This window comes from Phaseolus vulgaris, chromosome 4 (genome assembly GCF_000499845.2).
Source record: "Phaseolus vulgaris cultivar G19833 chromosome 4, P. vulgaris v2.0, whole genome shotgun sequence".
In the NCBI taxonomy this organism is placed as follows: Eukaryota; Viridiplantae; Streptophyta; class Magnoliopsida; order Fabales; family Fabaceae; genus Phaseolus; species Phaseolus vulgaris.
The window spans coordinates 2,572,793-2,587,572 of NC_023756.2; the positions used below are offsets into that span (position 1 = coordinate 2,572,793).

The 14,780-nt window shown below is 30.9% G+C and overlaps 1 protein-coding gene across 1 annotated transcript; it reads right to left on the reverse strand.

The window, feature by feature from the left end:
- Nucleotides 1-250: 250 nt before the first annotated feature.
- LOC137836837 (alpha-mannosidase 2) lies at nucleotides 251-6,936 on the reverse strand. The gene is made up of 4 exons (XM_068645596.1): nucleotides 6,010-6,936; nucleotides 4,717-4,866; nucleotides 4,352-4,384; nucleotides 251-3,443 (listed from the first exon to the last, which is right to left on the reverse strand). Exons 1-4 carry the CDS (start codon nucleotides 6,550-6,552, stop codon nucleotides 711-713), a joined length of 3,459 nt encoding a protein of 1,152 aa, XP_068501697.1. The 5' UTR covers nucleotides 6,553-6,936; the 3' UTR covers nucleotides 251-710.
- Nucleotides 6,937-14,780: the final 7,844 nt, after the last annotated feature.

Here is a 14,780-nt window from a genome sequence, read left to right on the forward strand (position 1 = left end):
CTTTACGTTAAATATCATATAGAAGCTCTCATGTTACACATCGTAAAGAAACTCTCATATTAACTTAATATTTCAGCTAGGCTCTCATGTTAAACATCATTATGAAACTTGATATCTCAGCTAGACTGACACTTCAAGTAACAATAATTATCTGTCATAACATGAAAAAAATATTATTAAAAAAAAAAACCTTAATGGTTATTTCATCTTTTCAGCAAATTATTTTAATAGTTGTGAAGGACAATAAGTATGTTTTTGCAAATTGTTGAGCTCAACTCCAAAAAAGGTTACACTCTCCCCAACACAGGTATAAATCTGTACATGTACGTAGTCTGTTAGAGACATGTTATACAATAACATAAGTGGACAAAGCAAAACTCATCTTTCAAGTCCATGAAAAAAGGTAAACAAATGCTACAGCAAAGCACAAAACAGACAAGGAGCCGCAGATACTACAATCTCTCATTTCATCATGTTATCATAACAGCACTCTACAAAAGTCCACTGTCACGCTTCTTCAACCAATGTAGCTCCTCTTTGCTTGGACATTCTCTTACCTGCACCAGTGAGAAAGCAGTCCAAGAATAATCCATCCCTACCATCAATGGGGCAGTGCAGTTAAAAAACTCAGCATAAATTCATCTTAAATGAGTCCAAGAATTCCCTGTGGTTCAGCTTAAATCAGAAGTAGCCACTCAGTAATGAGTACTCTATTGTGGCCTCAATTCCAACTTGTAAGCTTGTATTTCCATTGGAGATATGGCCACATGCCCCTCTTGTGCAAGATCTCCAAATTGCTCTGAGAATCCCATTACTTCAGGGTCTTCGTGCAAGAGATTCAAGGAAGTTGCTTTGACTTTTGAGACTGTAAGATCCTGGAACATGCTGAACAGATTCACAGTGACATCACCCAGATTAGTGCATTGTGATCTTCCCTTCCGGCAGTACGAAGAATCCCAATGTCGTCTGTGAAAAATTAGAGCAAATCTAGGACCTTCAGCTGGTTGCTGCAAAAACTTTAAAGGCTTGGGAACCTTAAAGTTCACTATGTGCAAGTCACACGGCAAGGGAGCAGCAAGAGGAGAAAAGGATCTAGGTGGTGGCTTTGCAGACTTGTCCTGTGGTTTCTTGGAAATGAATGCATGCAATGGATAGTTCAGATGAGAACCAACACAGTGAGATAAAAGAGAAGGGCTGTAAGCGAATGGGGTGGAAACCAAATTTGATGTGGCAGAAACATTGGTTTCCATGGTTAGGTGGAAGACAACATTCATCACCCGGTTATCCATCACTCCTTGTCCCAGACCACGACCATCGTCTCTTACCAACCGACGGTCGAGCATTATCTCTAGCCATCCATTTTTAAGGCTTGCCACACCTAATGATTGCCTGGAATGGACCGAAAACCGATGACCATTTGATCCCTGTATAAATGCAAGAGAGGGCAGGGGGTAGTAGTTGCCTTGCAGAGGAATCTTATCGTAGGTTTCTCTTCTGCTCATCTGAAATCCATTTAAATCTGAATAAAAAATCTTCTTGTTATCAATATCTGTTTTATATCTAACTATCAACTCCTTATCATTGAAATCATGGCCAAGAAGCTCAACATGGTACTCCTTTTCAATGATAAACCCTTGGACTGTGCTCTCTCCACTATATATTCGGGTGCTATGAGAAATGGGGGCTTTCTCCCAAGTTGTTCTTGGATAAGAGTATACTTCCTGCATCAAAGGGCCCTCTGAGATCAGCAACTGCCCACCTTCTTCAATAAAGGGCTGAGCATCACCATTGGGCTTGAACAAGTATGCCCCACCAGAACTAGAATACAAACCAATTTCCTCTTTTACAATATTTGGGGAACTATTTTTTGAAATTATCTTCTGTAACAAACCATATTTTACATCAAAAGTTAGTTTTTGATTCTGATTCTCAATTTCAGCCACATCAGACTCTATTTTGACACAAGAATAGGGTGTAGGACAGGCAATCGAGTTAGACTTAGAGAAGATTTTCAACTTTGCAGGCTTGGCCTTTTCACACTCATCGAAACCATTGGAGATATAATAAGTTTCCAATCCCAGAGCAGGAACAGAGACTTCCCAGTAAAGTCGATGCTTCCCAGTAAAGATTTTGCTATTATGATGCTGCAGCTCAGGCAAAATTTGGCTCTGAACACAACTCCAGTTAGAGTCAACAACAGTAACATCAGGACTGTCAACAACCAACATCACAACTTCTTGGCTAGTTTGCTCCAAAGGATTAAAAAAGACCACTGATTGGTAAGTACCGTCGTGAACACCAATCACTTTATGCAATGGTTGAGCATCATATTTGGATCTCACTATTGCTGGCTCAAATTGGGAAGGACTGTGGTCTAATTTATCATAGCGGATTCCAAGAAGAGCCTCAACTGCCTTGGACATAAAAATCTGCAAGTCCAGTAAAGAAGTATGCATGCGCATTCCATAGTCCATAACCACGTGATCTTTTGCGGTACCAGTTACCCCATCATGATGCTGAAAAAGAGCCAAGTTCCTTCTAGCAGCTGTCAACTTATAGGAAAACCCCATTGCAAACTTTTCACAGTGTGATCTCCGACAGCAGCCAAGTATTAGAGCTACCATGATTTCAGTGGCACGGAGCGTCTGTTCTAGTACCCTATCAACGGCCTTGAAGAAGGGTCGTGAAACATAATAACCACTCCAGTAGTCTTGTTGCCGATCAGAATAAGTGAAAAAATCACCTGATAGAGAAGGAAAACCTTCAACTAGACCAGATCCTATTTCACCAGGAAATGAGTAATTTATTCTCTCTGCTTCCTCGCGCAGCGTTACAAAGTAGTCTTCCAAAGTACCAAACTTTGCCTCTGCATTCAAACTGGGGTTTGAATTGATATAATCAAACAACATTTGGTAATTTCTGAATTGGGCTTCTGCTTCTTCGACATTAATATACCGAAAATCATCTCCAAGAGGAACAAGAAGTGTATTGGTTCGGTACAAAGTTGACTTTTTCCTGTATTGATCCAGCAATTTAAGAGCTCTTTCCTGAACATTTTCCAGAGTGGTCTCCACAGGATATTGCCCCCATGGGCATTGTTCATAAACAAAACCCTGCATGCGTGCAAAATCAAACTGACAACAAATAGCAGGTTCTGGGCCACATGTATGAGGTATATCATATGAATAAAAGGGCATCATGTGGACAAATATATCGGTGGTTTCATCTGCATCCCAGCTTTGGCGCCAGATGTATTCTAACTTTTTATGCCACGCAAGCTCCTTCTTCACCTCATAATGGGTTCTCTGGATAAGCATATTGTCAAAACCCATGCGACGGAGAAGATATGCCATGGTAGATGAGTAACCAAATGGATCTATAGCCCAAGAATTTTTTGGAACAAAACCAATGGTGTCATTCAACCACATATTTCCCTCTGCTATCTGTTACATAATTGTCCAAAGATTAAGCACAAACACAATAATACACAAATCACTAGAGTAAAAAGATCATAGTTTGATATGCACATGAAATCACATCACATGGACAAGCCGAAACAAGGAAACATAATTTTCTCTTCTAATGAATGAATACCGAGTGCATCACTGCCCAAACTTGAGAATGCAGTCCAATGATAAATAATTAGTTTGGTTGTATTAAGAAAAGGAATGCTCTTTAGCGATTTATAGTATGCAAAGTACCCTAGGCTTTATGTGTTTGTTGAAACTTATTTGACATCACTGTTTGCAAGCACTAACTTGATGCCTGATATAACAATTATAATAATAAACTAAATTCATGAAATATAGCTCATATAACAGAATATTGCACGTAAAAATAAACATGTTTAGTTATATATATGACATACTTTTGCATCAACTACATGGCACATTACAAGACCTGATTAAGTTACTTACAAAATGAGCAAAACAATGATTTTAAATTTTGATTACCTCTATATTATTAGGTAAATGATAAAATGCATTCCGACAAACTAACTAAAAGTTCTAGTTTTAAAATAATAACATTACAAAATACATACAATCTTTACAAGAACAAATCTACTTTTAAGACAAAATACATCACAACTTTACATTCATATAACCAGTCAGTTTTTTAAGTAAATTTACTGATTAACTGAAAAGACCTAGAAGCATTTACATCCATCAGCATGCCAGCCAAATACCATGCATAATGATGCCTGACAACAGGAAAACCTAAACATAATTGGACTGCCCTTTCATCTTAATTAATTATCAACCACATAAAAATTATAGCAAAACAACTAAGAAATAACTAATATATATATATATATATACAATTGCAGAAATAGACAAAACTTTCGACATACCTGTTCAATTATAGCAAAGTAATGGGAATTGGCCTGCAGGAATGAGAAAACCGTTAAAAGGTCAATTTTCCATAAACAATAAGGCTTCTGGTAATCTTCTTTGTTTACAGGAATTTTCATTTCGACATAATTATTCCATAGACATGTATGTTCCCAGAGCATAAACTTCATTAAAAGGAGAGCAAACATGAAGGTCCTTAAATTCTAAAAACTTAAACAAAACAATATGATGACAAGCATCACAAAACCTACCTTCCACAAATTCTCATGACTTAATAATTACCTCAACAGGAATGAAGTATCAACGACTACATGTATGCTCTTCACTGTAAACAAGAAAAGTGTCAGAATCAACATAACATTACCTCATCATTCATCACCCAGCCGCCTCCAACAATTTCTAACTGTCCATTTTTCACCAAATTGATGAAGGATTCCTTCATCTCATCGGATGCATCCCTCCACCATCTCTCTAAGTACGACATTTCCTCCCATATGAACTTCCGGCGAGAATCCTACATACCCCGATCATCCAGTCAATATCATAGCATAACTTTCTCTAAAACACAAGAATAAAATAGAAAGAGCTACCTATGGAACTGACAGGTTTATAAGCTCCATTTCATTGATGCTTATATTCTCCTGCACTACATCCTAACATGCAAATGTTATCAAATTTCAAGGTCTACCACTTTTGTTATCACATGCACCACCCAGTGCATAATCTGCAGTTTCAAAGCAGCAAGTTGACTCTTCAATCCAGCAACACAAATTTACTCAACTATTCTGTTGTTCACTCTAGCTTAATCACTTGTATCATCTAAATAAACATTTAAATAATAATATTAAAATCTTTAATTTCAACACATACCAAAAATTGTACCATATAACCTCCCCCGGTTTAACTCGCAACATAAGTCACAACCCACTAACACAAAATTCACTCAATCATGGCAAATCACTCAACAAATAAACTAAAGCTATCCACACATACGCACCTCACTCACATCACTTCTCATGAACCAAACACCAACCTTAACCAACTGCAGTCACCCACATAAAGAGTGTAACAATCGAGCTTCTTTAAGGAAAATGTTTTTAAATCGCAAACTAATCAGAAACCATCCTTAGTATGACCTTCAAATTCACTCAGTTATGAAAGTCAGCAGACTTGTCAAACATGACAATCTGTAATTGGATCATAATGTATAAAGTGTGAACAAGCTTATTTCCACAGACACTACAATTCACTCTATTATGAAAGTAAACAACCTTGTCACACACAACGATTTGTAATTGAATGACAATGTATACACAGTTAACAAACCTATCATACATGATGATCTCAGTTAAGTGGTCGACATAAAAACTCTTTACACTGTCGCTAAATAGCTTACTCTACAAATCAATAAAGCCAGCGTGTACTTGAAAAAGACAGTGTATGCAGGATCAATACTAATACTCTTGAATTTTAGTCAAATTCCTCTCCACACCCCTCCTTTTTATAACCCAACACAAAACTCTCATGGATTGTTTAAAAAACGCTACACTTACACCTCTTTGATATTTGAAAAACATTGTAACTTAATCAATCATTTATAATTCAAAAAATACAAACTCCAAAGTTCATAAAAAGCAAGGATAAGATATGACTTGACCTTGGTCAGTGTTTGCACAATGGTATCAAGTATGTGTCTTGATTGCCTATCATAGTACTCCTCCACAGTGAGCTTCCACCCAGGATCGTTGTGCGAGTGGGGCACCACGAACACCTTCAGCTTCTCCGCGTCCCACTCGTTCCCCCGGTACGTCACGCTCCACCCCTGCTTCCACGCGCCGCCGTCAACATCCAAAAACTCAATCTTGTCGTACAGCGCCTTGGTGGTGATATCAACAGCGCCGGCGCCAGCGAGCGCGCTGGTGTTGAAGACGGTGGGAAGGGGCCTCCGTCCAAAGGACTTCCGGGCGCGTGAGGAGCGCGTGCGGAAGTGCGTCGCAATGGGTTTGGGGACCCCGAATCGGAGGAGGATGAGGAGGAACAAGGAGAGGGAGATAACGAGCCCAATGGAGAAGAAATTCGAAAAGATGAAGTCTTTGAGCACCGTGCGTCGCCTTCCCTTTCTGGGTGCCTTTGATTTGGGGTTGGAAGATGGGAGGATCGAGGAGGCCCAGGCAGCTCCGCGGCGAGAGGAAGAGGGCATGTTTGGTATGCGAAATTGGAAATTGGGTTGTGCAAAAAAGGAGGTTTTGGTTTGGTTTTGGTGGCGATCTGTGAGAAAACAATGAAGGAAGAAGGGTTTGGAACGAAAGGAATTCAAATCATGGGAGTTTTCGACCTGGGAGTGTGGTTTTTTGGTCGTGTTTGTGTTGTGGAGTGAAGTGTGTGGAAAAGGAAATGGAAATGGAAATGGTATTCATTAGAATATTTTGATGGAGGCACTTTGGAATTGTCAATATGTTTTGGTTTTGGAAGGTGCGAATGTTGTGTTATGTTGTGTTCTGCTACTGCAACACTTTGGCAACTTTCCAAAGCTATGCACTCGGCTCGTCAAGACACGAATAATCAAATTTAAGACACCAAATCTAATATTTCGAAAGAAATAAGAGAATAAGAAAACTCTCTCCTTTTGAACAAATTATCTCAAATAACTTTTCTTCAAGAATCACAAGTTAAAATAGTTTTGTTTAAGATAATTATTCTAACTTATGAGGAGACCAGCTTTTAACTTTCTTATTTTTAAAACAACTTATAAATAAGTAAATTCTATTTTTGTATCCCTGAAATATTTTTTAGTTTTAATTTTTTCAGTTTTTAAAATAATTATATTTTGTTTTTTTGTATTTATTTCAAGATAGATATACGATAGTATTTAGAAGTATAGAAAACATTATATAAGTTGTTTATATATATATATATAACCTTTATCAGTGTGATGAATTTAATTTTGTTTAATATTTAATTTTACTTCATCTAATATAAAATTCTTCTTAATTCAAAAATAGAGACTAAAGCTACAAATTTCACAATATAAAGAAAATGAAAAGGTTATCTAATATCTTATCTTCAATCATACTTAGATTAGAGTTTAATTGTCTAATTAGCAAGTATTACAAAATAAACAATTTATAAATTATGATTAACAAGATATTAAAGTCTACTTGTTTACTTGTGTTTATTTAGGCTAACTCTAATTGTTTATATAGGTAGGAGTTCTAATACAATTGGTATAAATGACATCATAAGATAAAAGGTAATTAATCTTTCATTATTTTTTTTTTATTTTTTTTCATATTGATCGAGAACCAAGACCAAAGATCAAGGATGCCTAAGCAGGATGAGAAGGTGAGAGCACATCAACTATAAGGATTTAATCCGACTCTGCATGAATATTTTAGCATCCATCGGGGGATTGAAAAAAACCTTGCAAAGAAGTTACATGGTTAACACATGAAACATGATGAACAATAATAAACACATTCAAAAGAGACCTCGAACAATCATGCCGCCCAAATGGAATTGATGGTGGAGCTGCGAAAGGAACTTGAGATGCTAAAGAGAAAGAATGTCAAAGAGATAGACGCGCTAAGGAGCGAGAATGTCCAAATGAGACAGGAGCTTGGGGTAGCAAAGCTATGCATATTTTCACATAATAAGTTTACTAAGACTCGTAGGGGTCGAACCAGAATAATCCACCAAAGACGTAAGAGGTCGACAACTCCCAAAATGCATACTCTAAACCTCCCACGTTCACTACAAGAAAAATCATAAATAGTGACACGAAACCAGTCACTAAATGACCAAATCAATCACTAACCAAAACAACGACAAAAAAAATTTCGTCACTATTTTCTTTGTCACTGATGCATAGTGAGCGATTTAGTGGCTAATTTAATAACTGATTTTCTATGACCGATTTTGTAACCGAATTTTTGTGACTAAAATTGTAGTCACTATTTTGATCATTAAATCATAAAAACAACTTTGATCACTAATTTGGTCAATGATTGAGTCACTAATAGTGACCGCAATTTTTTATAATTAATTTTTGTCACTATTCAACAATTTTCTAGTAGTGGTTATTTCTCGATACCTTGACATCCCAGTTAAGATACCATAAAATCATATGACATTTAAGATTATGGTTTAATCAAGTGATTAACTGCGATAATTGAAGCTCAACCCCTAAACCATGATTAAAAGAATATTTAGACCTATATTTGGTCTCCCTTAATTACCGTATAAGTAAAAGCCCAATATAAATAGTATAAATAAGTAAATACCCTAAGATAAACATACATTCTTTTATCTCTTTAGAATAACCTTATCTACTATACACAATTTCTTTCAAATATTGACTTGACTTAAGTAAGATTATCATCGCAAAGAAATTACTTTGTCGAGACTAATAAGAACAAAGAAAATTTAGTATAAGAGTTAAATAGGTTAATCTGATTCTGAAACAATATTTCTCCTTTATAAAATACATATGTATATTCATACATATATTATACTTTGCAAATCCCATATATTTAGGTAATTATTTTATTTGATGTATGTATATCTATTTATATACAAAGTCATGATAATTTAATTTGATTGTTACATGGTGTATGTAATTCCAAACTAAAAAATGTCGTAACTAAAATTGAAACTTTGGACAACATAAGCGAAATATGTTTAGAATTACAATTTACTTTTAATATACAATCTATTAGTTTTTGAAACTTTTAATATGTTTACACAAATTTCTCAAACATAGAAAGGAAAAATAAGAAGAAGAAAATTATTAATCTTTTAACATATTTTTGGTTTATTATACTTTCAGAATATCACAATATTTTTTAAAGAAAGGTAACTCGAATACTTGGAATTAGATGCAAAGTCTAGTCAATACAAAGAAAGATAAGATTTAAGAAGAGAGCTTGGTTTACATTCCTTCACATATCACATCCTACTCTTCATGAAGTCTTCTTTTTACACGCACAAACAAATATTTTCATTGAGAAAAATATTTTCCTATTCCAATTTCTCTATCAATACATGAGATATATCTTCATGTAAAACAAAAAGGATTTGTCTTATTTCGAGGATGGAGTTAAAATTACATACAAGGTGAATTCTCACTATATCTAAAGGGTATATTGTTCCAAGTTGTTTTTGCTTTCCTTTATTTTTTTTTTGTTTTATACACAATTTTTTTTTTATAAAAAAATTTTCATGTTGAATATCATGAAACTTAACATATAAATTAGGTTATACAATTTTTTATTTTATTATATAAATATATATTTTTTAAATATTAAAACTATTTATTTATTCTTATAAAACAATAAATAAAGGCTCATGCCTTTTACATATTAAAATTAAATTTATTTTTCCAAATGAAGATAAAAGTGGAATGAAAATTTTAGATGTCTGTTTAGCAAAAGTGAGTGCATTTAGAAAAAGGCCCATAAATTATGACTAGCTTGGGCGAGGCCCACCTAAACATATGAACAACGCAATCAAGTTTGGGCAATTACTTCCTACACCAACAAATTTGAACCTGCATCTTATTATTGAATGAATGAAAATTTTGAAATTTCAAAAGTTAATTAGTTAGAGATTAAAAACTATTGGATGAAGCAATTGCCTCAAGTTTGTGTTATCTTAAAAAGACCATCTAATTTTATTGTCAATTTAGCTTAAATCTAAATTAAATCTATTAAATGAAGATTGTGAATGACACTAATACTTAAAAGCTAAAATAAAAGCAGCTTTTTACAGTCTTAATGTGTTTCTCATATAATTTTATTTTGTGAATTTGATAATAAAAAAAGTCCAAATTTCTATTATTTGATCATTGACCACAAATTATATTTTAATCATTACAAATTCAACGGTTAAGAAGAAAATAAAATGTAGACCAGAATGCATAGATAAGAAGATATTTCTTGAATCTATATATTGTTTGTGAAGATATTTCCTTGTATTTTAACTTAAGTTTGTTTTTTGTGTCTTAAATATAGAATAAAACTTACTTTAGTCTTTTAATTTCTACTTTAACCCCTTCTAAAATATAGTTTAATGGATTTTTTTTTAAGATTTTAAAAATTATTCCAGTCTCAGTGTTTAGAATTTATAGATATAATATTTGTAATTTAAGAAATTAAAAAAACTAGTGATCAAAATTGGTTAAATATATTAAGATTTGTAATTTATTTATTTCTAACCTATTTTATAATTAATTAAATATATGTTTGTTATTATATTATAATAAAAAATTAGTTTTTCCCCTCACTCAAACTTTAAACTATTTATAACAAATTAAATGAGTTTTTATATATATATATATATAATGATTGTTAGTTTTATTTTTTTAAATTATTAATTTTTTTAAATTAGTTGTTATTTCGATTAGTAATAATTACTATAATTACTATTGATAAGTAACATTAATTAAATAAATTTGACATATAAAAAAAATTTGTTTCAATTATTTTTAGATTACAAACACCTAAATAATTTAAAATTTATATCAGAAATAAAAATCAATTTCGTGTTATAGAAAAATATATTTAATTTTTTTATAATTAAATGGTTAGATATAAAATAATTAATCATCCACTAAACTAATAAGCGTCTGCTATCATAGTTATAAAAGATGCCTTAATATAAGAAAGGATGAGAATATATTCCTATAAGCTTCAATCACCCAAAAAAAAATATCCACACCATAAAAAATAAAAATAATTTTAATAAAATATCATCTTTTTATCTTATAAAATATTCACAGACAAAACTAAACATTCTCATCCGACCACCCTCTCAATGATTCTATTTGATAATGAAAAGAATAATTAAATCAATCTAAGAAAAGTAAAGAGGAAACTGAAAATAAAATGATAAAAATTAAAAAACATAGTAATTTTTTTAAATAAATGACTAAATAGTTAATAATTTAATTTATATTCTTAATATAAATATATATTCTAAAATAATTTCTATCAAACAAAAACTTTGAGTGTAATAGTAAATACACACAAAAATTATATAAATTTTTTTATATTAAACATTATTATGCAACTTGACATCTAAACTAGACTGACACTTCAACAAACAATCATCGTTCGTCATCCCATAAAAAAAGTATTATTATTATTATATAAGAGAACTATATCAAAATTCACATCTTAACAAAAACGATACATATGTAGAATATACCTATCTATAACGAATTTTAAAAACAAAATTAATCACTGAAAATTTTGAATTATGTAAAAGTAATTCATTAAAAAGATTAGAAATAAAATACTTTGAAGTATTAAATCAACATATTTCAGTCATCTAGTGTACTAATTTTATAATATTTTAAGGTGATTTAAAGGAACTCAATAATACAGACATTCCACTAATGTATATTAAAATTTTGATCTTTTAATTATCAAATTTATAATTGATAATCAACTACTTACAATTATTTAGTTGAACGCTTTATTATCAACGGTAATACATGAACTTATTGTCCCATCATGTTATTATATTTTATCAGAACACTGCTGAATGTGCTAAAATTAAAGTGTAATAGCAACCTTTTAGTGGCCTTAATCACTTGTTGCATTGTCATAAAAATTATAAATACAGCATAAAGAAATATTGATAATGTGATTTGAAGTTTGTAAATTATGAAGAAAAAAGAAAAAAAAGAAATAATGCTGGTTATGAATTACAAAAGAATTATTTTAAAAATATTTGAGAAAATAACTCAATCTTGTTAAAATCAGCTCATAAAGTGAAATGTCTAACACATATATCATGTAGAGATTTCTCAACATTCCTTCACGACGAAACCTGTCAACATTCCCTCACGACGAAACTTGTCAATTTGTGCATGAAACTATATATTCGAATGATCCGAACAGGTCGATAGCGGATGACCTTATAAGCACATTAAACTTTTAGTAAGATAGATGACAAATGACTCTAATACTATATTAAGTAATGAATTTTAAATATAACTTAACTTTATAAAATCGATTCATAAAATAAAATTTACACTCAGTTATAAATATATATTATGAAATATCTTTGTATTTAATTTACGTGAGATTCCAATAAAAAAATTACTTATATAAAAAAAAAGTTTGAAGAAAAGTGATGCAATGTTGTTGAAGCTTTTTTATATAGTTGTTTATGTAAATAATTAAGTAAAGGAAGTTGAATACTTATCCTAATCCACTACATCCAATATGCATGGATATTCATTCTTTAAAAACTATATTTTAATATAGAAAATTGAGTCTTTAGTTTAAAGATTTTTTCATCAACATTATTTTTAAGATTTTTGTTTAGCATAAAAAACAATTATCAACTTTTAGTTTTAAAGATGGAAAAATCACAATTTAAACAACTAATTATCAACTTTATTATAACCTATATATGCATACAATTCATGCTACGGAATTGACCTGTAATTTTTTAGATAGAGAGAAAACAAAAAAAACTTTTGCCAAGATGCTATGTATCATTAACATTTTTTTTCTGAAAATTGCCATGTTGGTCAAATAAGTCACTGTAGCAAGTCATGCTTGAAAAATTCAAATTTGGACTGAGAAATTATCACCAATAGAAGAAGAGTCACAAATTAAAATCTAACACATGAAATTCAACTTTTTTTTATTAGTTTTTGAATTAAAGGACAATATTTTTTAATATAAAATATTTGTTTTTTTATCCTTTACAAACAAACAACAATTGATCACTTAAATCTTTGGATTAGAAAATGAAATAAAAATGAGAGTTTTTATTTTTTTTTATCGGTAATAAAAAATAAATAAATATGAATCACTTTAGAGAGGTGATCAAACCCTTATACATAAACACAACCTTAACCTCTCTCACTATACATACTCTCATGTATGCATATATAGAACACCTGAGAAAGAATCATACAACTTAAAAGAATACATCATGAGATCATTCTCATACAAATCATCGAGTCTATGCACCAAACAGAAAAGGAGAGATGCGCAAACAATGACTTATGTAATCTAAGACCAAACCTTTAATTGGACCAATAAGAATGAAAGATAATTTTAGAGATTAAAAAAGCCTAATAAGTTTCAATAATTTACTTAATTTTAACAAAATGTTAAAATTTTACAAATAAAATTTACTATTTATTCAAAATAAAAATCGTTTTATTTGTGATGTTGAATAAACCCTCATGAAGGTATTTGGTGTTAGCAAGGAATATAAGCCACAATTTTGAGATTTGAAAAGTGGTCCATTTTCAACTATATAATGGGTTTTATTGGTGTTTAGAAATAGAAAAGGACCTACTTTAGATGCTTACTTCTTGTTTCCTTTTAATGTCATTTCATTTTCATTTCATATAAACTCTTTTTGTTTCAATGATTCAATCCTTTGAAATTTGAGATTCCAATTTCATTATGTTCTTCTTCTCTTCTGTGTTATCATCATACATAGTTATCTTATAAACTAATAATATTATAAAATATATTATATTCCCTATAAATAAAATCTCAAATTGTATGTTTATAATAACCCTTTTAGGTTTTTGTATAGAGCTTTATATGCCCTTTAATCACAAAGTAATAAGATACTATTTTGTTTCTACTTTTGCAGAAGTTAGCATAATTTTTTTGGGTTAATAATAGTTTATTTCATCTTATTAATTTTAAGTAAGATTTCAATATTGTCATACTATTTTAAAAATAGGTTTATTTAGTTATTTTTATATTAAATTGATGAAAAAGTTTTGTCAACAATGTATTATTTGAAATCGTGTGACAAAGTTAATCATATTTATCATAATTTCATTTTATTAATAATATTTCGTTAATTTGACAAAATAAATTAAAATAAATTATTATTTTTTAAATGAATATTTAATTTGAAAATTTTGAAAAAAACAATTTTATGATATAGACTATTATTTTTTTTCAATTTCTATGTACTGTTTTAATTGATTTTTGTTGATGTTGTAGTTTGGGGTTGGGAAAGCAAACATCAGAAGATTCTTCTCAAATTCAGAACAATCACTGCAAGGGGGGAATCTGTAATTATGTCAAATGTAAGGGGCACCTTGCAATAATGAAAAAAAAATCATTCAATAATACGACATAGTTTTTATTTTCTCAGAAGCATATCAAATTTGTATTACTAGAATTAAAACTATTTAATTATAATTAATGAATTAAAATAAACTAATTAAATTACATACTTTATGCGAATTCATACTTTAAGGATTTGCTTTTTCACGTTCAAGATTTATAATTTTTAAAATTATTAATATTTAATTATCTTTTTGATATATTTATATAAGTTAAAGAGTAATGTAAATAATAAATAATTTTGCAAGAGATAATTCGGAAATTAAATTGGTGCTTTACTTTATTAAAATAATTAATGGACGGTTGCAAAGAC

Coding starts and splice junctions, on each gene's coding strand:
- LOC137836837 (XM_068645596.1), bottom strand. CDS start 6,552: ATGCCCTCTTCCTCTCGCCGCGGAGCTGCCTGGGCCTCCTCGATCCTC. Junction 4,385..4,716: donor GCTGGGTGATGAATGATGAG/GTAATGTTATGT, acceptor TCATTCCTGCAG/GCCAATTCCCATTACTTTGC. Junction 3,444..4,351: donor ACTTTGCTATAATTGAACAG/GTATGTCGAAAG, acceptor ATTATGTAACAG/ATAGCAGAGGGAAATATGTG.